General features: G+C 33.5%; 2 protein-coding genes across 5 annotated transcripts; one reads left to right on the top strand and one right to left on the bottom strand.

Moving 5' to 3' along the window:
* The first annotated feature begins 5,356 nt into the window (after positions 1–5,356).
* LOC110693210 lies at positions 5,357–12,518 on the top strand. 3 transcript variants are annotated; one of them, XM_021870346.1, is made up of 7 exons: positions 5,357–5,982; positions 6,757–6,834; positions 7,956–8,017; positions 8,097–8,152; positions 10,153–10,254; positions 12,003–12,090; positions 12,246–12,518. In XM_021870346.1, exons 1-6 carry the CDS (start codon positions 5,539–5,541, stop codon positions 12,059–12,061), a joined length of 801 nt encoding a protein of 266 aa, XP_021726038.1. In that variant the 5' UTR covers positions 5,357–5,538; the 3' UTR covers positions 12,062–12,090; positions 12,246–12,518. The 3 variants fall into 3 exon arrangements, with proteins under 3 accessions (XP_021726038.1, XP_021726037.1, XP_021726039.1); XM_021870345.1 differs by having other exon boundaries at positions 5,360–5,982; positions 12,221–12,518; XM_021870347.1 differs by having other exon boundaries at positions 5,364–5,982; positions 7,983–8,017; positions 12,221–12,518.
* Positions 12,519–17,221: 4,703 nt separating this feature from the next.
* LOC110693208 lies at positions 17,222–23,717 on the bottom strand. Of its 2 annotated transcripts, XM_021870344.1 has the most exons (5): positions 23,390–23,716; positions 20,614–21,659; positions 19,471–19,541; positions 18,887–18,976; positions 17,222–17,634 (listed from the first exon to the last, which is right to left on the bottom strand). In XM_021870344.1, the coding sequence occupies exons 2-5, from the start codon at positions 20,780–20,782 to the stop codon at positions 17,599–17,601; spliced, it is 366 nt and encodes a 121-aa protein (XP_021726036.1). In that variant the 5' UTR covers positions 20,783–21,659; positions 23,390–23,716; the 3' UTR covers positions 17,222–17,598. The 2 variants fall into 2 exon arrangements, with proteins under 2 accessions (XP_021726036.1, XP_021726035.1); XM_021870343.1 differs by lacking the exon at positions 17,222–17,634 and having other exon boundaries at positions 17,660–18,976; positions 23,390–23,717.
* Between the last annotated feature and the right edge of the window lie 769 nt (positions 23,718–24,486).

Here is a 24,486-nt window from a genome sequence, read left to right as displayed (position 1 = left end):
GTAATATTATTACATTATAATTCACCACCAAAAAAAATTACAACCAAAATCACCACCACCCTATTCCGCCACCACCGCAGTCAAAGCCACCAGCCAACGCCAGCAATTAACACATTTAACAAAAGCCAGCAGCCTACCACCGCAACTGACGCCAACAGCCCACCACCGCAACCGACGCCACCTCGCATCAAAAAAAAAATCAAAATTAAATTGAAATACCTGGACAACAAATTAATAAAAAAAACATGAACATTTTTATCTAGAAAAACCCAGAAAAACATGAACAAATTAATAAAAAAAACATGAACAAATTAAATTAAATTGAAATTGCTCGATTTTTCCCAGAACCCAGAAAACCCCAAAACCCCCAGCCTGCATCCACGGCTTTCCCACCTCCACCCCTGTCAACCACTACGCCACCCCCAGCCTGCATCCACGCCCTTTCTCACCTCCACCTCTGTCCACCACTACGCCACCCCCACCCATAACCATACCCTAAACCCACCAACTCCACCCACCCTAACCCACAATCCTAACCCATCCTAACCATCGAATACCCAAACCAGCCCACCACCACAACCCTAAAACCACTAACAACCACCAAAATTCACCACCAGAAAACCAAAAATTAAAATAAATATATTAAAAAAAACTAAATTGAAAACAATAGAAAAAAAAATCGAGATCTACAACACTAACCTGCTCGGATTTTGCTCGTTTTTTCCTCGGATTTTTTCCGGTGATAAGAGGAGAGAGAAAACAAAGGGAGGCTTAAGAAAGGAGAAGGAAAGAAGAACGAGAACGAAGGAGATGGAGAGAGGAGAGGAGTGAGAAATGACAGAAGAAGGGGCGTGACGCGTGAGAAATAAGGGGATAGAGGAGAGAGAAGAAGAAGGGGTGTAAGAAAAGGGGGGAGAGGAGAGAGAAGAAGAAGGGGCGTGAGAAATTAGGGGAGAGAGGAGAGAGAAGAAATAAGGGAGCTGAGAGAGATCCATGTTTTTTTTTGGGGAATGGGGAGCGGTTTACCCCCAAACCGCTTCTAATTACAATATTTAGAAGCGGTTCAAACCAAACCGCTTCCAATTCTCCTCTTGGTTTTTTTCCCGAGTTTTTGTATGAAATTGGAAGCGGATTCCAATAACCGCTTCCAATTAGTGGCTTCCCATTACCTATTTTCTACTAGTGAAAACATGCTATTTAAACCAATCACTTTCAAAGGTATCTAGCCACCTAAACATACCTTGATCCTCGCTTAGCAAACACGTAAAGAACCTCAAGAACTCTTGTCAAAAACACCCTACAATTAAATATAACCTTAATCAATATATATAAGGTCATCAAATAATCACAACAATTAAAATAAAACCCCCCAATTATATGTACATGAACCTTATAAAAATTCTTTTTCATAAACTTGAATAATAAACTGATTTTACTTAATTAAAAACTCTCATAATAATTTTTATGAAACCCCCATGATAATATTAATAATAATAAAATTAATTAGGAGATAGAAGAGAAGAAGAAATAGAAAATTGAAGAAGAGGAGGAAGGAGATGCTCGGCAAGGGCAGCAGCACGCCAGCAGGTGGCTGCTGCTGGTGGTCGGCGTCGGGGCTGGATGGAGAAGGTGGAAGCCATCGGTGGAGGTGGTGGCTGACGGTGAAGGTGGTGGTGGTTGACGTAAGAAAGAAAGAAAAAGAGAGAAGAGAATTAGAGGGAATTTAGAGAGAAAGAAGATAGCTTTGGTGTGAGTTTTTAGCTATGATTTAAGGGGTATTTATAGGCTAGTTCATGCAAGAATTAAGGTAAGAAAATGTAGGAAAAATTATGGCAAATTTGGTTTAAGGAATTACCTGGAAAAGTGAGCTAAAGAATTATGGAAAGTTTAGTTTTATGGTGATTAAGAAATATGGTAAGTATGTGGTCATGAAATATAATATGGTAAATGGCTTTGCTTGGGGAATAATCAAGAATGGTTTAAGGTAAATAAATAAGATGATCAAATATTTGGGAGATGGAAAATAAGAATTAAGGAAATAATAGAATTTAAGGATGATAATTAAAATACAAGAATTACCAAAATAAATTTCTCAAAAATCACTCAAGGTGGCCGAAATTTTTGAGCTTTCCTAAGCTCTTATTTTCGGCCCTCTTGATTAGATTTTAGGAATTATTTTGCTAGATTTTAAGGATTAAAAATGATTGTGTAAATAATATATTTTGTATAAAATAATTAATTAGAAAAATACCAATTATTCACTAATTAATTTAACTAAAAAAATAATATTTTCTTCACTAAGAAAGTCCATAAATTCCTTGCTAATTAATTAGGAACTTCGGACCTTTTAAATAAATAAGAAAATATAATTTTTCTTAATTAAAATATCTGAAATATATATAATCTGGTTTTTAAATAAAATAAATGGATAATAAATCTTATCCAAATCCAAAAATAATAATTAAGTTTTAAAATGTTTTTGGCGCCAAAATTCAAATATCATTTTGTCTCCAAAATTTAAATAGTAAAATAAATTACTAAAATACCCCCTTTTTTTAAGAAAATACTAATTAATTAATTAATTAAAAAATACGTCTTAAAAATTACGGGATATTACACCCAGTTCCTATTTTGAGGAACCTATTGCATGCATGCAACGTATTTAAGTTATGATTCCTTTAATTTAATCTTTTCTTTTTTATTGCCTTTTTAACCAAAAATAAATAATTAAATAAATAAATAAAACAATTAAAAAAAACTAACTAAATTTAATTAAATTAAGTATTAATGTTGTGTAATTCATTTCCCCTATCTTAATTTTTGTACTAATATTATTAATTCTCACCCCTTGATGATTTCATCTTCTAGCTAACTATTCATTTTCCTAATAAAAACATATGCCTATCACAAAGATAATTTTTTGATAAAAATTACATTATACGCCTATCACGAAGATAAGATTTTATATGAGAATGATAAAAAGTACGGCTTTTTCACCATATACCCCTGAGTTTTAACATTATTCACCATATATCATTGAAAATTTTCAAATTCACCATATACCATTCAATTTCAAGAAAATGTCACAATATGCCCTTAATGACTCACGCCGTTAACTTCGTTAGTCATTAGGTTACTTATTGGTTCTGATTAATATTATTTGATTAATTACTTAAATTATTAATTAAAAAACGTTTAAAAAATTATTTAAAAAAAAAAAACCACTACCAACCTAGCCACCGATGCCCCCAGCCCAGCCCTGACAGCGACCCCCGGATGACCGGTGCGCATCATCCTTCCCCCACCAGCTACAACCCCCGCCCCCAACCCTCTCCTTTTCCCCGATTTCCACAACCCCACCACCAATTTACCACCCAGCCACCCTCTCACTTACCAGCAACCCCTTCCCCACCCTGGCGACCGGTCATACCGACCCTCCATCGCCAGCCGACCCACCCCTACCTTTAATCATTACCTCGACCCTCTCCCTTCCCCCGTCGTGCCACCAGCTAAACCTTAACCCACAAAATCTCACTCCCTAGCTCCAACGAAACAACCCGATTTTTTCTACTTCTCTCTCCTCCGACGATCCGGTCGATTCTTCTCGCAGGTGGGTTAAAGGGTTTCAGGGGCTATAGGTAGATTTTCGGGAGTGGTGGTTTGTTTTAGAGGTTGTGGGTGGTTTTGAAGTGTTGTGGCGGGGGTTGTGGATGGATTTTCGAGAGTGGTGGTGGTTTTCAAGGGGCGTGGCTAGGGTGAGGGGTGGCGCCGGCACAGGGGAAGTGGAGTCCGGCGGCAGGGTGGAAGGCAAGCTGGGGCGGGGAGGGTGGCTGACTGGCTGGGCTTGGGTGGTGGGAATTTTTCGTTTTTTTTATAGTTTTTTTTAATTAATAATATTTTTTTAATTAATTAATTAATTAAAATAAGAACTATTCAAATGCTGCCACATGGCACAGTTAACATTAATAACTAACAGAACTAAAAGAAGTTGGCATTTTGTGACATTTTCGTGAAGCTGAATGGTATATGGTGAATTTGAAAATTTTCGATGGTATATGATGAATAAAGTTAAAACTCAGGGATATATGGTGAAAAAACCGTAAAAAGTAAGTAATGATTATGTGATATTTTTAAAAATAGACACAATATTTTGATACACCAAAAAAGAAGGTTTGTAATTAATAAGGATCAATAGGGTAATGGAATTAGTAATACATATACTCTAGAAGGGGGGGGGGGGGGGGTGGGTTAAATAGAGTATGACAAATTTTCGAGAATATAAATCTCAAGGTCTTGAGATCAGTTTCAAGGCGGAATAAACTGATTCACTTTTCAGAGTCAACTTTGAGATTCAATTCAAAAACGTAAAATTAAACTTTGTAAATTAGGCAGATTATAGATTGAAATTAAAACAAAAATATAAACAAGTAAAAGTAAAGCAAATAAAAACGAGACAAGAGACAACGATATTTTTACGAAGTTTGGCAAATATGCCTACGTGTCTTCCTAGGGTTGTCCAACCCGTAGGATTTTAACTTTTTTATTTCTTCCTTTAGAGTCCTGAAGCACCTATAAGATCAACCTATCTTCTCTCCGTAGCCACCCATCCAGCTACACCTTAACAACTCAATTCCCAGAAATAAAAAGCTATCTCACTTTTACTATACTTGAGTATTATAGTACTACTTATAGTATATCACTCTTTTGATAACAAAATTTAAGCACTCTTGATATACTAATCTTTTCTATCAATCTAACTACAATATGAAGTATTTGATAAACTAGAGAGAAAGTATTTAACAACTCTTGCTATAGCAAATGAAACTTGATAATTCTTGATACTTCTTGTGAAGTGCTGCACGCTATTTATAGAGTTGAGATGTTGGATTTTTAATTTTGAAGCAACCGTTGAGTCTTCAACGTTATTTGAATAATTTAGCTTGCGCTATTTTTGGGGCTTCAAAATCAACGTTAATCTTCAACAAACCTTCCAGCCTACTTCCAGGGGATATCTGTAAACAAACTTTGAAACTCATGCTAATCGGTTAGTCAAAAGATAAATACATGATTTCAAAATAAAATCTTATCCCTTGATTAATGTATTCTGTCAAAACTGAATATTGTTAGAGTATAAAAGATAACTATTAATAAAATATCTAACTACCTAAAAGATAAATGTAAAATTCAAAATTTAGGTTAGATAAATTTAACTTAGGTTTAATATTCCAACAACCCAAAGTAAAGATAAAGATGAACCGTGAACTGTGGTAATATCAATCCTACATATATTGGGCTTAATAAAATCAAACACATTATAGCGGCCAATAATAAAATATAATAACCTGTTGGGTTTGACTTCCATCATAAATTAGAAAGTTAAGTAAAATATTAAAGCCCATCAAGGAGGAGTCTTCATTACCTTTAGAAAAAAAAAACACCTCAAATTTGTCAATTTGATTATTTTTCCCCATTAATTCGTCTTCAAAGAGCCCAAAGCCTTCAATTTCACAAATTTATTTGTTAATTAATGATTTTCCAATGACAACACTTTCCCCTGTATTCTTCACCACCTCAACCTGTTTTTGCCATAGACCAACAATTATTTTTCTTCCAAAATCATCTCAACCCATCAAATTTCACTACCTAAAAAGCACAAGAAATGGTAATTTTCATCAAAATTGCTTGACAATAGAGCTATGCGCTTATAGAAGAAAAGGGTTTTTGCCTGAAGCTATGAGAATTACTGAAAATGGGATTTTATGGGGAGATGAGAAGAAGTTGAGGTTGCAAAAAAGGGTTGTATTGGTTAAATTTAATCAATTTCCTGATAATTTTAATGGTGGGAGTGGTGGCGGAGGTGATAAGAGAGATGATGGTACAACTGCAAGAGTGTTGGTTAATCTTGCTTTAGCTGTGGGATTGACTTATCTTACTATGACTGGCCAACTTGGTTGGGTTCTTGATACTATTGTATCCCTTTGGGTAACTCTTATCTACCCTTCTTGTTTCAATCAATTATGTTTGTCTATTAATTTGGTTTTGGAGTTGTTTATTTGGATATTAATTTGTCTTGTGAGTGTTAGCTAGTTTGTGGTAGTTGGGTTATCGGGTTTATTCTTCGTGTTTGAGAGATTGATCAATATCGGATATTAACTTGGGATGACATGCTCATTTTGAGTATCAGTTGAATTTATCTTCATTTTGTTGTTGTTTGTTTTGAGTGTTGTTGCGAATTGCGAATTTGCTCCTTTGAAAATGATTGTCTGTTGAATATTTCTCTTACTTGTTTTTTGTAGCAGTACACGTTTTGTTGCCTTCATGTTACAAGTCTTACAACAATATAGTGGCTTCAATGAATGAATTTATTGCTGTTATTATTCATAAATTACTCTTTTGGAATAGAATTGTCTGAAAGATGGTTGATAGGTATAGGGTTAGAATTCCATATTTCACTTTTGCCATTCTTAAACATAATCATCGCATTTTTTTTTTTTTGTCATTAGAGAACTTTATCAAGCTTATAAGAGATTGTCCTATGTTGTTATTTTGGTGCTGCAGCTGTGTTGTGCATGCTTAGTATTATTGTATACAACATGTAATCATTTTTCTTATGTTTATTGTCGTCAGCTAATCTAAATTTAGGCATCTGACTTTGCTCAATTGATCAATATTGTATGAAAGCTGTCGCATTTAAAATATGTATTGCTAAAATGGAAACTTTTACCGATGCTGACTTTCCACATTGTGCTTATGCAGCTGCTGGCAATAATTATACCTGTAGTCGGCTTAGGAGCGTTCCTATGGTGGGCAGGAAGAGACATAATTCAAGACAGTGTGAGATATTATAAATTAACTTACTTTTCTTGCCTAATAATACTATATATAATGTTGGAGTGTGGTAGCTTTCTTTGGAAGATCAAGGAACTTAATTTCTAGTCTTCTTGCTTTTTTTATACTAGTACTAGTTAATAATATGAGCAGGGTTTCTTGACCAGTTTAGCTTAGTTATGGCAGTTCTGAATTGCGGTTCCTGTGAGTGAAAAGAAAATTCTCTTTTTCATACTAGTCATTTTACGTTTTGTTCTTCTTCATATTCTCTTCCCAAGTCCCACCTAGACTCCTAGTGAATTAAATCTTGACCACAATTTAAAGTATTTTGAGCTACCGTGACCATAATATCATGCAGTGACAACTGCGTACTGTCTGCATCACCTGCAAAAATGAATCCTAGACCAATAGTGTGATTGTGATTGCATTTTTTTTATTTATTTAAAATTCTGCTTTCAGCTCCTTCCATTCTCCTATAAATACCTTTTCAAAATCTAATACCGCCATGCTTATATCTCTTCATCTTTTGAATGATACCTTTCTTGATCAATAGCCTGTAAATGGTTAAAGTTATATGAAACTTTGGAAGACCTGCATTACTGAGTGAGCTTGCCTAGATGTGTTGAAAGTTCGGAACATATGAGCAATAATGAGCATACCTGAAGGTCAGATGTGTTTCTGTTGATTTAGCTGAATTTTAGGAACATTTTCTGAAATTTAGGTGATTTCTGCAAGTAAAGTTGTAAACAGATCTCCTAATCGTGTTAGCAATATAAATGTTGATGGAAATAAGCAGGAAGATCAGAGACACTTGCAAAGGCAGGAATTCTAATGAATGTTTGTCATTCCTTTTATAGATGATCTTATTATATTAGTCGTTGAATGGAATGGCTTTTAAGAAGTAATTTCATTATTAGTTTCCCATACCAAGCACAAATTATGTATACAGGTTAGCTTAGCACAATATCACATCCTTCTTGTCTTGGATCCCTATCATTATGTAGGAGGTGTTTACATTGCCTTTTCCTCCATTATATCAATATGCTAAATGTGCAATTCTTGGTCTTGAATAACAGCTACTGGTCTACTGCTATATGTTGTTATCTGTTGATTTCTTTGACTAACAGGTATCTGTATGGTGTATATATATGCAGTGTCCAAACTGTGGTAATGCTTTTCAGGTTTTTAAGTAAGAAACCGCTCAATCGCTTAACAAATATGATTATTACTACGTTTTTTTAAGATGGACTAATGGTGTCTAATGTCAGATCAACTCTAAATGATGAGCCTCAGTTATGCCCATATTGCGCTCAACCCTTCTCAGGTAAATAATATTAGTTTTATTTGTTGTAGATTGTTGAGTAGCTATCTGATTTCCAGTAGTTGTATTACAACTAGATCAAAATGCTTTGGAAGATTCTTTGGTATATCATCACCATGTCATATATATACTCTACGTAGACTGACTGAAAGCATAAAGCCTTTCACTGGCAGTGCTCAATTAGCCACAGCTGCGGCACCCAACATTTTTCATATGATTTCTCGTTACTCGTGCTAGCATTCTCACTTCTGATATCTCCAAGTGTTGTCCTTCCATTCAGATCAGAGTTTAGGCTGTAGTGAAAGGTTATTTCATTTTGAAAAAAGAAATAAAAAGTAACATAGTTTTCACGCTTTACAAGACTTCAAAAATATTTGTTTATTTTTGTGTATATTATCAAAAATACACAAAGTTTACAAACTTCATGCTAGTAAAAGTTAATGTTGCATTGATCTGAAACAACGTGAGTGTTATAATTGAGAGAATACATTTGATTATAATTTATAGATGCATTTAGTTTTATGGAGGAAGAGATTGTTTTGGGTGTAAGCTTACCTAAACTTATCTGAGCTATATGAACTTACCTATACTTAATAATCTGAATTCATTAGTACTATTGTAGTTGTGAATTGAATTAAATTGCTCTTATCAACCCTTATTATAACTTATTGGCAACACATGAAGGATTAATGTCTTATTTGATTTAGAACTACCAATCTCCAAGATATTTTTGCCTAGAAGTAGTCAGACCCTACTTGAACCTTGACCAGAATATACTCATTGTCTTTCTAAAATTCAACTGCTCACTAATTCTCAAAATATTCTGCCAGTACTGCCTCGGTTCTTTTTTATTTCTAAAGTGGTCAGAGTCGTCTTCTTTCTTTAAGCAGCTCTGAATTGAAATAGTGTTTTCTTATTTATTTCTATGCTTAAAACTTTCTCTCCGTTGTTCAAAAACCTTTTCTATGTGGTTGCAGTATTTTTTTTTTTTTTTTTTTTTACAATGTTCTGTAATCTATAAAATTTGCTGATACGAAATGAAGAAGTATATTAAAAAGACATCCAAGAAGAGGGATGGTATGCAGGTGTATAAAGAGGGCTGAAACCAAGAGTATCATGCCCTTAAGCTCTGAATTATGATTCCATCTATAAATCAATAAAAGCCAAGTGTGCCTCAGAATGTAATACCTGACTCCAAAACGATTCCCGTGTAACAAATTCTGCTTGAAATTTATCATTTCTTTATTCTCCAGTGCATCACCAATTGCAACAGAGTCATCTTCCACACTTACTGATCCACCTCCTTTTCTTCCTTCTTTCCATGCCACTAAAACTTTTCTGGCCTTACTAAATGTACCGATGATGACCAGTTTTCTTTGGAGGCTGTCTTGTCTCTCCTCTTCACAGGTTTATATATTGAATAAATTCTCAGCTTACATTCAATTAATCATGGCATTATGGCGGCTCTCAATAAAATTAGATCTCTTACTAGTATTCTGGAGATTGAGTGGTCTTTTAGCTTTTCTCTGGGCTACTCGTATATGCTTAGGGGTTGATGTGGGGGATGGGGTCTCCATAGTTGAGGAAACGCTCCCCGCCCCCCCCCCCCCCTCTCTTCCCTCGTCCCCTCTCCTGGGTTCATGAGAATGTTCTGAACTTCTTAAGACGCCTTTGTCTTCTAAAGCTTTATGCTTTCTCTATATTTTTTACAACAACAATAAAAAGTGAACTTATAACAATCAGCTCTCTTGTTAGGAGTTGCAATATGTGTTTTTGGTTTTCTAGCAAAGTAATAATAGTTTGTCTCTTTGAGGATTATAATGCATTGGTTGTAATTAGCTGAATGCTATATTCTTTTTTATGGAGGCTGCAGCCTGCAAGATTCACCTCACTATTTGCTAAGTTTTCTTCTGCAAGATTATAATGCATTGGTTTATGGAAAACTTTTCTGATTGGAAAAACTTCTCATTGCATGTATCAATGGATTTGTTGAAATATATCAGTGGAGGGGAATAAGTTTGTCAAAGAACCTATTAACTTTTCCTCCAAGCGTTCAACTCCATTTGGACAAATATTTGATGACTTCTCACCTTGGTCTAGAGAAGGTATGATCCTGATTTCAGATTCTTTTGCATGTATTTTTCCTTTCTATTTAGTTCCTCTATTCCAAATTAGATGAGACATTTTGACTTTTGACACTATTCTCAAAAACTACTTAGACTAAATTTTGTGATTTATATATAAGGAAAAGTCGATGACTACACGGAATAATCACTTTTGGTTCATGTAGCCGACCCCACTTAAGCGATTAAAGCTTTGATTGATTTGTTGATTGATTAATTGATTGATATATAAGGAAAAGCATAGTCATACGAGATTTTGTTGGAATCCTCTTATTATGTATTTTCAAAATATCAACTTTTTATAATTTTTACTTATTGATAATTGGAGATATTTATGGTTAAATTTATGCATTGGCAAACGTGATAAAAGAAACGTGTCAATGTGTCATTTTTTTGGAACGGAGGAAGTATATCTTTTACACTTTGTTTGTATTGAAGGAAATGGAGGGATGGAGTATCTTTCATTTGGATAGTAAATGAAGAAGGAAGGGAATTGGAGGGGAGAGAAATGGAGGGGTTGAATAGTAAAAATCGATCTCTTTGACATTTGGAAAGAAAACTCTTTCCCCTCCCTCCCCTTCTTTTCCTTCCCCTTTCTTTATCCAAACACTCTGGTAGTCATTTCCTTGAAAATTTAGGTGTGTTCTCATATTATATGATTGATAATTAAAACGTGTGTCTTGTCAAAAAAATTGGGCATTATACTATCTTAAAATAGATGTATTTTTCCGTAGCTTTACAATTTTCCTTCTTGAAGCTTTCTCAAAATGCTGTTTGGCTTTGTACTACTTTTAATTAGACATGCCTGCCCTGTGAGTATAAACTTCGCATACTTTCATCTAGAATCTTGATCTGATCTGGATATTTAGTTTTTATTTGTACTGATCATTAGCGTCCTTTGATTATTGTTCAGGCAAGTGCTGAGTTATGCCACTTTGTCTCTATTGCTTGGATACATCGAAGTTTCTTTCTTTCTTTCTTTTTTTTTTTTTTTTTTATATATATTTTTTTTCTTCTTATCATCTTTTTGAAAGTTTATAAAGTATTTGAGCTCTAGAAATTGCATGAAGGAAAAGAGATTGTATTCGTTGATAGTAGCTCAGTAAGTTTGACTAGTGGAGTGAACTATTGGCTTAAAACCGTGCTATCTTATTTTATAGAACATAAGTAGTTATTAGGAGGATGCTTATGGGCTTATATGGCTATGAATAACCAAGATCCTGAATCCTGAGAGAACTGTGACACCTTAATATTCTATATTATTCGAGGGGGAAGGAAGACAATAAAGTGAAGGATAAGTTGATGTGTGAACTGGGTATTTCTAGGTGTACACAGATTTTCTGATCCTTTTTCCTACATTATTTTTAATAAGCACCAGTGAAAACTGAAGAAATTTTGTTTGTTAAACCTGTCACTGCTAGAAGCCTTATTGTTTCCATTTCTCTGCAATGCTGGCAAAATTGAGACTGCAGATTTTTTCTCCTATTTCAATCCGTTTTTCCCTACAGTGGCATATCAAGTTGAAATACTAGATGTCAAGTGTTTCTATATTGATCACCTCTTGTGCAGACTTATTTTACATAGCTACCAAATTTTGTTATACAATATAAATGCCTAGATATGAACATCATATTTAGACTTGCTATCGTTGATAATAGACAGTTAGATAATTTGCTAGAATGCTTCAGTAATCTTATTCTCGTAGATGACAAGTAATTTTCTATTTGCAGAAAAGAGTGCTTCATCATCTGTAGTTGATGTTGAAGCCGAAGTGAAAGATGCAGAATGAAGCTCACATAATTTTGTTCCTGTTTAAAGGTAATGCTTTGTTACAACATCTCATCCTATGATAGACATGCCCAAATTACAGGCCATATTTATATTTAAGTTTCGAGATAATAGGTCATTTTTTCAATTTTGTTAACCTTAAACTTTTTTCAAAACTCAGTAATCAGGTTTGATCTTTGGTGTAGCAAATCCAGTTTTGAAGTTGCAAATATAGAAGGGATGTAGATATATATACAATCTTATTGTCAGGTTACGTGAATTAATTATGTAATTCATCATGTAGTGTAGCTATTTCTCTAGGATGAGCTTGATGAGAATCGGCCTCACGCTAGAATGTAAAAGCTTGGCATACTGCTCCATGCCACTACTTTTCATGTAATGTAACTTACATTCTAATAGAATTGTACATACATGCTGTAATTGTTATCTTGAATCCTGTTACAAAATTTTGTTAGTCATGCAATTTATATGTGCCAGTGTGCCACTACTTTCTTTTAGGGTAGTGCAAAATCTGGTCCAGTTTACCTATTAATATATGAGCCTAAACCATAAATGGAAATTCGGTCATTTAGTATGTCAGGTAGCTAGGTTTTTCTGGTATAGATAAGTACATCATCCTTGATCATTTAGAGAACTAAGGATTTCTTAAATGTGTTATTAGCGACACTTAATTACATTATAAAGAGAGAAATGGAGGGAAAGGAAGGATGCATCATCATCCTTTGTTTGGAATTAGAAGGATCAATGTTCCTTCCTCTTTTAATAGCCCAAATCTCTCTATTGTGGAGAGATTTGGAAGGAAAATGGTTTTCACCTTCTTCCTCCTTTCTCTTCCCCTCCCTTTTACCTTCACTATTGTTATCCAAATATAGTGTAAATTTTATGAATGAGCTTCATCAAGAAAAAAAAAAAATAGGGGAGGGGGGCAGGGGAGAGTTTGACAATTCATCACCCTCTAAAGAAAATATTATTTATAACAGCACAAACAAAATAAAGTAAAGAGTTCCTTTGTAAAAAAGAGGGTAACTAGTCCTTTCTAAAAACATCAATTTTTGTTTAAAGTACCTCCGTTTATAACTTGAAAGTGGTTTAGTGAAAAGGTTTGTTATCTCACAACCTGTTGTAAGATCAAACCTACTAGATACACTTTGGGTTTGTCCTTTTGTTAAATACTTCCTTTGTCTTATTAGTTGATATATTTCATTTAGATATCCGAATCTGAATATGTTTTCCTTAAAATTAATAAAATTATTACTCACTTGCTTGTGGACATAGCCAACGTGTTGTTGGTGAACCACGTTGTCCACGTACATTCTATGCATGTTTCTTGTTGTTTTGTATTCATTATTTGTTTCTCTCTTGCATCCTTGGTATTAGAGCAGTTTTGATTGCACCACCTAATAGACACCGTATGTGTTAGGCTTATGTTAATGGTCTCATGCCTGAAAGTCGGAGAATTAGCAAATGCTCTACTGCTCTAGCCTCGTAACTCTAGTATTAAGCTTTGCGAAGTATAAAAAGAATCTTTTATAAAAACAAAAGAAGGATTACTTGGTACAAAGAAATTACATACTTCGTAGTATAATATAGTAACAACTAACAAGGGTACATATAGAGAATTAATTTAATTAAGCCTTTAATTAAAATACAAAGTATTTCACTATTTCGTATTATTTTGAACTTTTTTGGGAGCGCTCGCCACATAAGCAAGAGACTTATTTCAACCAATGAAAAGAGATTGAATACGTCTTTTACAACGGGTGTACATTAATTTTATTATAAAATGGTCAATTTGAGCGTAACTTTAACTATTTTAATAGTAACTTTAACCACTCAAAGGGTAACTTTTATTTGTTGTTGGTTTGAATTTTATTTTAATGTGTAATTTCTTATAGATACGATTACATACTATAGAGACTAATATGATTAATCTAACACATTATAAGTTTTTTGTAAGATAAAATTTATCAATATAAAAATAATAAATTTTGCACTTTAAAGGGTAACTTTAAGTAATTTTAACATAAATTTAACCTGTTTTACAATAAATTAACGTACACCCGCCTTTTTGGAGAATTTTTAAAAGAGATTTATATTTTATTTTAGAATTAAAAAAAAATCAATCATCACGTATGCATAATTAATGAATGAGATTTGAGATAATTAATTGTACATGCCACATAGGTTGAAAGAAATTCTACTAATAGTGATTTAGCATTTAAATTATTTTTAAAAACAAAAAAAATAAAATCATCTTTTCACATTAAAATTTTTATCCTAATATACATCAAATGATAATATATACAAAGACATTATTTTGACCAATGATAAAAAAAATTTACATTAACAAAATAAAACATCATATAAACAAAATTAATGAATGAATTTGATAGTGTAATTTCAAGTGTCACGTATAAACTATGATTTAGATCTTAAAAAATAAAAAAAAAATCTTTTAGCATTAAATATTCAGCGGTTTGTGTGTGGTTAGTCACACCATGTGGCTATAAAACTGACCAACAAATAAGATTTGAGAGTTTAATATTATGTGCCCGTAGGGAAAAGAATACAAATAGTGATTTAGTATTATTTAAATTATTAAAAATAAAAAATATCACATCAAAACTTTTTATCTTTATATCCGACAAATAATATAACATTATTATGAAATATAATAATGTATGTCCATTATGTATATCATTGTAACCTCCCACGCATTATTACTTCCCTAAGTAACCTCTTGTAACTCCTTTTCCTTTAGCTTATTGTTTTCCTTGGGGAAAAAAAAATAAACATAAAAAATATTTCGGCAAATCACAAAGCAACACGTGCCATGTTAACCTATTATACCGGTTACCAACAGATCAGGGACCATTTGGAAGAAGATACCCCCTAAAGGTGAGATTATTAAATAATAATAAAAAGGTGGGATTATTAACGACGAATCGGCCAAATGTGTTTAATTAAAAAAATTTTAAGACATCACTTTAATGGTTGTAATAAGTCAAATAATCAATAAAATTAGGGGGCGAATGTTACTCCATATTTCGTTCTATGTTTAGAATTACTCTACGTCTCTACGTACATATTTTAGTTTTCTCTCTCCTCTCTACTCTTACTTCAGACTCCAGTGATGACAAATATGGAAAATGCCATGGATTTACTGAAATCGAAGCTCTCTAGTGTTCGAATTCTCGATCAGAGCAATTGCATTTCCAATCAATGTTGCATTTCATCCGATTCTCCAGTAATTTCGCTGTATTTAGTTTAATTTTTGCGTTTTTGGTTAGTTTTGGTCATCGTATACCATCTTTTCGCCATAATCGAGTTTAGTTTTGGTCTGGAATCGAGTTTAGTTTGTGAAACTGAGGAAGCCATTACTAATGGTGTTGTATTGCTGATTGATTTTCATGGCTTATGGGAAGGATTATGTGCAGTCGAACTACAACAAGATCGGAAATGCAGTGTATCTGCATATCAAGCAGACAAAGAAGGAGGTCGCTGAAATCAGGCCGTTAAAGAAACCTAAAATTTCATCCATTGGTATGATCTTGAATTCTTGATAACCTTTAATCCACTTTAAAAAATTTGGGTTTTAATAACATACGTATAGTTTCACGTAATTTGTTAATTAATAAATACTTTAAAAAATTTCGTAAGTTGATGTGCGTTATTTGATAAGGGTAAAACCTTATCTGAGCTGATCTAGCTAAGAAGCAACTCCTAATTTTCCAGAAAACGAGAGAATAAGAAGAAGGAAGATGAAGATAACAGAATAGAGAGAGAAAGATAAATAGTTTCACGTAATTTGTTAATATGTGAAATATAACATACATATAGTTTCACGTAATTTGTTAATTAATAAATAGTTTAGTGAATTTTCGTGAAAATTCAAGTAATATATTACATGGTGACATTTCATTTTTAACAAATATTGAATTATTTTTAGAGACGTGGTAAAGGGCCTAATGTTTATGTTTTCTTCAAATCAAACTTGTGGTAATATTGGATTTGGGTTATATGTGACAATTACAGATCGGGGAAGGATATTGCATTCTATGAAACGTACTTTGAGTTCCAAAGTTGATGTAAAAACTTGGATAGAAGGATAATTTACTTATCATCACCCAAACAACGTGAGAATTTATACTTTGATCAACAAGATTTGGATTTGCCATAAGAGTTAGAGAATGTGTTTTTGACTCTTAGTATGTATGCAAGAAAGGTACCTATAAAATTGATTATCCTTGGCTTTCGATTGATCAAATCACTTCAAATAACATCTACAGTGATATAGTTCGTGAGCAGAAATTTCAATTACACCAATTTTGTCGAGACAGAAAATTACAGTATCTAGTAGCAAGTATTAGAGATCTTTTAGAGTAAGTTTTGTTTTTTCTTTCAATTTCACCTGGTTTTTTTTTTCTTTTGGTGATTTTTTATTAAATTCAACATCTTTAACATCTGTTTTTTTTTTGTTGGATAAAAAACATGAATATAAAGGTGTCGAATATGTGAAGCGCCTGCACTCTATTGATTTTAATATGAAGCATATGAGTGGGGAGTTGCTCGAGGAATTCAGGTTGAACTTCAACATCAGCAGAAGACCCCACAATTTATTTAAAGTATTCTTCTGTTGCTGATTTGTTCGAGTTAGCAGCTGAGTGGAGGAAGAAGAGAAATGATACAGCTGAGAAGAAGAGAAATGAAGCAGCTGAATGAAAGAATGAAGCATTTGAATTTACTGTGCTTAGCTATATGTGAATAGAATTTCTTGGAAGATGATACACAATTACTCGTAGACGAATAAGGAAATTATAAACAGTTGTTATTTCGAAAGTAAGTATTGAAAGTAAGCATTGAGACCAATTTACATTTGCAGATGACTTTAGGTTTATAAGCCGTTATATAAATAAAAGAAGTATTACTTGATTGTGATAATTTGGGGTTTTAATAACATACGTATAGTTTCACGTAATTTGTTAATTAATAAATACTTTAAAAATTTTGTAAGTTGATGTGCGTTATTTGATAAGGGTAAAACCTTATCTGAGCTGATCTAGCTAAGAAGCAACTCCTAATTTTCCAGAAAACGAGAGAATAAGAAGAAGGAAGATGAAGATAACAGAATAGAGAGAGAAAGAGAAGAGAGAGAAGGAGATTAGAGAGAGAAGTTGTGATTCATTTCATAATCCCCTAATTACAACCTCAGGTGCATTAATAAAGCATGAGCTAATAACAGAATAAAAATGCAAAAAGACAAAAATGCAAAAACAGAATAAAAATGCAAAAAGACAAAAATGCAAAAACAGAATAAAAATCAAAATAACAGAATTACTTAACCAACTTTCCCGCCAAAACTCGAGCACCCAAATTTTCTCAAGATATATATCCAAATCCCCCGTCTTCAACTTCTTTCAAGGCATTCATCATATTCACAGGCTTCACATTGGTTCCATTACTTCCAAATTAGTTTCATTGAATGATGTTTTCACCATAACTATTTTCGTATGGCAGGATAGTCTTTGATCATGTACGCTAAGTTTCGCCCGCAATTTTTTCTAACTTATTGACCTGGATATGCAGATGTAGTCTAGTCAGGCTGTAATCTTTACTTCTTTACATTCGTTTTGGTAGAAGGACAGAACTTATCAAAGAAAAATATATATAACTTTCTCCAAAAGTGATAATTTCCAATTTTCCATGGAATTGCTCAAGAAAATATATTCATAACACATTAACACACAAACCCTTCTAAAAAGATGTTATCATGTCCTTAATAGATAATGTATGATGCACATAACATGATACGCAAGTGAAAGCCCAAACAATGGAAACAGAGATGGTACAACACTAGCTTCTGTTAATTACACCCTATGTGACCGCCTGAATTTTTATATGTTCAATATACGTCAATGTCTCACTTAGGTGAATCCGCAACATTATGCAAAAGACAATGAAGGATAGACAAGTGAGGATGAACATTTATAATTTTGTACAACTAATTAGAGGAACTGGGGGGGGGGGTAGAAGAGTATTGTATCTAGACCGAGTGTCATTGAATGGAAGAAAAATCTTTATATGACAAAACTAACAATAAGACATACTTGTATTAACCTAACCTATAATCAGAGAGCAAAAGAAAATAAGCTTCATTCACCAATTTAAGGAAGCCAACCCCCATTAAGGAACTAACTCCACCGAAAATTTTTAACAGACGACTATAAAGAAACTACCCTCTCTCCCGCTCATAGTCTCATAAGACAAGTATACTCGTAATTATTCTCGACAAAAAAATCAATAAATCCCAAATCAAAGGTTACTGGATAAACAGAACAATAACATAAAATTTCATCAACAACTAGAGAACCAAACACTTGCTAATTGGTCAAGAGCAAGTTCAGGCAAGACCATCTTGCACTAACATAGAAAAAAAGTGCTCCTAAAACAACACTTCAAAATTGATTTAGTCAACCTAATCTCCAAATAAGTTACTGTATTCAACTAAGACTTTGCCATCCCAATTCCCTTCCAAGAATCCTACTTACTTTCATATTCATTTTATTTGAGAGGAAGAACCCTATTTACTTAGGTGTGCAGCTAACAGGACTATACGAAGAACATCAGCTCTGAGTGTGCCATTCTACTACATGAACAATGTACTTTATCTACATCGGGACTAAAAGCTGACATATACATAAAACAATGTGTTTAAACTTGAAAGTTTTAAGAATCTTAGAAGTTGGAAGCTGTTTCCCATTTCTTGTTTTTTTGGAAATGGGAGTGATGAGGCATTGTCAAGACAGCAACAATAAACATGGCTAACCTCGTCTTTCTTTTCTTTTTTGTCTCTCACGAAGAACTTGTAACTTCCATAGAATAGTGTGCCCCAACCAGCCAGAGAAACAATGACAAACTGCGAACAATGAGAATTTAGAATATGGCATGGCAGCACAACAGAAAAAAAAAAAAAAAAAGTTTTGCAACCAAACCTTTAATCCAAGATATAACCCCTACTTCATTTTAGCAAGTCCTTTGAAAAAAACTTTCACCTCTGCCAGTTTATCAAATGCTTTTGAAAGAGTAACAACACTAACAAGCATTCCTTTGCTCTTTTATTAAGTAAACCAGTTGGAAAACCAGATCGGAATTTCAGACACTAAATACAGGATAAGAATAGATATGTCAAAAAAGTTCATATATATTGGACACATGATATTTAGCATATGACTATCTAAGTAGTCCGTATGATCTGATTTTTAAGTATCCGCCCTTTGCTTGATCAAACAAATCACTATGTAACGCACGACCTCTCCATAATAAAAACCCAACTTACTAACAATATCAAAATACAAATCATATTTGGAATATGAGCAAATAAAAAATTAAAGCATATGATACAACACTCACCTGTTCTTCCTTCCATCTCGATGGGCTTAGAGGGTCCTGCCAAAAGTTCACTTTCGGAGGGCCATGATGATCTGCAATGTAAACAACATAAGTAAATTCATTAGACAAAAATTTCAATTCATTTGACATGTTACAACTTCTACAAGACTCTTCCAAAAATTCTGGATGCTATTGCAAAAAATGAAGCAATGGAGTGCACTAGAGTATAAAGTAATCAACATGGGTACCGGGTACTTGGGGGAAATAGCAAGTCCACAGAATATACATCGACCAATATCCGCAGAATAGCAAGTCCGCAGAATATACTCACAAAATGCTCAAACTTCTACAGGAATATATGCCTAAACATGATTCCAGGGAAACCTTGGACAATATCCCAAGATTCCCAACAATAAGCTCAATATCGAACCAGGTAAAGTACACATAAGACATAACCAAGTAGAGTATCAAGAAATCAGCACAGTAATTGAGGTGAATGAAGATTTCACATAAGTTATATCAAAATCAATAAATCTCACTAAATGCTCAAGATACATGGCTTAACGCAATTGCAGAAAAAGATTTTAGCTTGGACGTAACCTAGACAATAAGCTCAAGTCTTACGCTCAACATTTGGTCAGTTGAGCAAATTCTTAAATTAGTATAGCAACTTTTCGGATGAACAATTTCACAAGATTTTTCGCTCTTCACCCCTTCAAAGATATGATCAAATTTCATGAACCCTGACTTAATCAAACGAATGGAGTACAACCAAAGCAAATTCAAACTCATTCTAAATTTGTACAGCTTTAACACACCATTTGAGAATTCCTACAAGTAGCACATCCGAAAGAAGCTCAATTTTATTTTATTTTTCTTGGTGTATAGGAAGCTACATAGGGTGACGATGCGGATGGGGTTCGATCTCAAATCATTGCATGATCACCATTTTAGTCTGCAGGTACAAATCACCACACAGATAAATGCATAACAGCATAAAGGATTTTACTAACAATGGTTTAGGATGCTGCTAAAGTACTCATATTAGTATCATAATAAGTTGGTAGCATGACAATTTTGTCTGTATATTCATAATTATTACCAGTATAAAAAGTAAGCCAAAGATCAGAGAGGGATAAAGGAAAAAAAAAAAAAAAAGAATACCGCCACCGCTAGAGAAACCTCGCCGTTGTATGAAAGGAGGAGCACCGGCGAGTTTAGAGGAGGAGAGGCGAGTCAGCTGAGCAGCTTGACGAGTTGCTCCAAACCAAGCAGTCATTTTCGTAGCTTCTTTCACATGCAGGAAGGAGAGGTAAAATAGATGGCAAAGCATCGAGTGAAATAAATAGTTGGTATGTTAAGAAGTATTTAGAAAATCAGACACTTCCAGTGAGTTCCTTAACTCCTTTCATTGAGTTGGTGTCAAATCTGTCATAAAAAAAAGGGATCACTAGCTTACATAAGATAGGATAAATAGTCATACCCATTAGCCAACACGCAAGATGAGATCGGTTAGGAACCAAGATTTCATATTTGGTGGTTGTCCACCAAATATGTACAATCTATTCGCTTTGAAGGGTGTGTTCTTTTCAAGTGCAGGTCTACAACCTAACGTCAATCCCAAAATTATATATTCCATTTCTACTTACTCGTATTTTTAAAAAAAATGTACACATACAAGGAATACAAACCTCACAGATTATTTTAGAAGGTATAACACAAATTACCAGAAGCCAATACACATCCTGAGGCTTTAAAATATACTTCGTACATAATACATTTAATATTAGTCTTCTGTAGGCCTTTTATCTTGTCCAATATCGTGACATAACAATAAAATCTCGGATCTAACACACGGAAGCAACTATGTGATATTTACTATCATACATTACTGAGTGATTCATAAGGTCTGGCTCATAGACGGGAGCGTATCATAATCCTTTTCCTGTTAGGCATCAGAAGGGTTTTTTTATCCACCTGCTCAGGAGGAATCCTTTTAAATGAGCTTGGCTCCAGTATCTCTGAAGACATTTCATTCTTCAGCTTCATTGCATTCATCTCTTTCTGCATCTTCTCCATCTTGGTATTCTCCTTTTCTGAACTCAACATAGTGTCACTGTCAGGCTTCTGATTCTCCTGGTAGTTGCACACTTTCAAGGAGCTTCGGTCTTTCAAGTCTTCTTGCACTGTTTTATGCAACTGCAGGAGACCTGGATACACCCAGTGTCACAAAGGGATGAAATGAAGGTCACAGAGTAGAAACATGAGAACAATGTTACCAACTTACCACAATAACTAAAACATGGAACGAGGGGAATAAAGAGATGACAAGGGCTGTGTTTGATTGGGTCTTTGGGAGGATAATTATTTTCCATACAAACTTGGTTTTCTTCCAATTTCCTTTAATTTATTTGGTCTGTTAAGGGGCACAATATCAGAATTTGAACTTGATTTTCCAAACGATAAAATATATTTCTACTTTTTTAAAGAAAGAACCATCCATCCAATAAAATACAAGTAAAAAATATAAAGGATTGCCCTGTTTTCTTATCTCTCAACCTCCTTCCCTCTCCTGTCTCCCCCCTCCCCAGCCGCCCCATACACACACACAGTAATTTATATAATGGAGCAATCAATAAGGAAACCACAAGGTCAGGCCAAAGATGGTAGCAAAACTTATTAAAAATCTTCTTATGCATACTAGAACCAGTAGCAGGACAAGATTTGAATTTATTTTACCCGTTGCCAGTAATAACGGAAAAATGTTATGTTCCATGAACTGTGCACTCACAAAAATAAATACCATTAGAATTTATCAAAATGCAAGACCATTGGAATATCTTGATCACTAATAAAAGAAAAGCTTCACCACAAAAATTGTGAACCCTCAAAGAGTTTTAAGCTTTATCAAAGAAACTTTACTTCATAGAAAGCTGCAAGAATTTTTGCTGTCTACAATGTATATACTAAGTCCAAATGCAAAGAAACAAGAACCTAAGTCCCCAACCCCCCAAAAAAGAGATGAATGTTTTATGTTTATGAAATTTCTAATGATGCATTGAGATGATTTAATGCAGTAGGTTTCATAATTCCACTACCTTTAACTAAAAATTGTTTAAAACTACCTGAGATCCTCAAACAACACATTTTATCCCTACGATTTAGCAAAATTGCAAGTTTGCAACCAGTCATGCTACAAGAGAGAGCCACAAAGGGACACTAAAGTAAAGCCTTTTACTGTCAACATTCGAGATCTTCCAAGCATATGATGTCATATGGTGCACAAAAAACACAACACATGTTCTTAACAACAATTTGAGACTTACCAACAAAAGGTGAATTGATGCAAGCTTCAATTTCACCCTTCAATTTCCACATGATTGCATGGTTATCCCTATAAGGCGCGTTAGCCACTTAACCTCAATAAAATTCTACAAAGTTCTCATATAAGTATAACCCCAATACAACCCATCATTCACACGTTTTATTAATTTTTTTGCATTATTAATTAATAATTATCCTTAAATGAACATCATAATACACAACACATCAACAATAACTCACTTTTCTGATATAAATTAATTATTCTTCAACACATTATGTTTCACAAATCCTCCTTATTCCCTCTTAAAAATCTAATTCTTTCATAAATCATCAACACCGATATCAAAATAATAATCATAATTCTTTCATAATTCTTATTCAACATCGATTTCAAAATCATAATTCTTACATAAATCTTCAGAAAATCATGATCAGAGCAAACCAAACACAGTTACAAGTATCAGTAGAATATACTCTTTCAGACTTTTATATCATAGTATTTCATACTACGAAATATAAAATGGCAACAATATTACACCTTTCAATAAACCCAACAAATTATACAATTTTCAGCATAAATCACAAAAAATTCTGAAAATTAGGAAAAATAAATCACCTTTTTTTCCTTTTGTTGACAAATTAACGGAAAAATCGACGGCATATTTTCCGATACTTTCCAGAAACCAGCCTATTTTCCGGCGATCGGACACGTGGCTCTGCTTCAGTTCGCCGTGTTTCGAAACGGCAGCCATAACCCCAACGATTTACTTTGTTCGAAACGTTTCGAAGTGGGAGTTTCGGAGTGGAGCTTTAGGAAGCTGCATCTGCAAAATTGCAAGCTTTTGGGATGAAAGAGGGCAAATGTTAATACGACGTCGTTATCTTTACAATATCTTATCTACTACGAAGTACAAAATTTGACCCGAGCAGACTCTCGTTTTGAAATTTGTGGATTTTGAACAAAACTTTGTACATTTGAAATTTAAATTTTTCTTTAAATTTTTTTACCGAGTAAACATTAAACTACTAAGCTCTATTCACTTCTTTTCAAATTGTTTATATTGAATTGAAATTATTTTTGTTGAATTATAAATATTTTACGAGCATAACCAAGTTTATCATTTTAATAAGTTTGTAATTACATGTGAATAGTAACTTAACCTTCTTACTAACATCGTTTAATTTCTAAATCAAGCCACAACCTTATCTTCTTTGTTCTTCATCAGATTCACAATACACACAGTAACACACCCACCTTCACCTTCTTCCTCGCCCATCTTCATCATACCTACACCCATCTTCATCATCACAAACACCACCGAGTCCATATCATATCCTTCTATTCGACATTGACAACGATCAACATCATCACCAACACCACCATGTTAATCCATAAGAGAAAACGAAGAAAAAAAGGGCATGGTTAGTCTTTTCTCTTGATCTCCCCATTAAAACTTCTAAGTTTTCTCTATAGATGCTTTTTCTTAAATGCTACTGAACTTTCACCATGAATCATTTGATCGAACGACATTAATATTTTCCACTTGATAAACATGAAAGATGATACATATGTATTTTCTCGTATTTAACTAACTGAAATTAATTTTATTGAATTCTATATATTATATTTGTTCTTTAAAGTAATTTTACAATTTCATGAATTTTTTCGAGGACAAAAAATTAAAGAAAATGAATAAGGACTGTGATACATGT

The sequence above is a fragment of the Chenopodium quinoa genome, unplaced genomic scaffold, assembly GCF_001683475.1.
Source record: "Chenopodium quinoa cultivar QQ74 unplaced genomic scaffold, ASM168347v1, whole genome shotgun sequence".
NCBI classification, from domain to species: Eukaryota; Viridiplantae; Streptophyta; class Magnoliopsida; order Caryophyllales; family Amaranthaceae; genus Chenopodium; species Chenopodium quinoa.
This window is presented reverse-complemented; position numbering and strand designations above follow the sequence as displayed.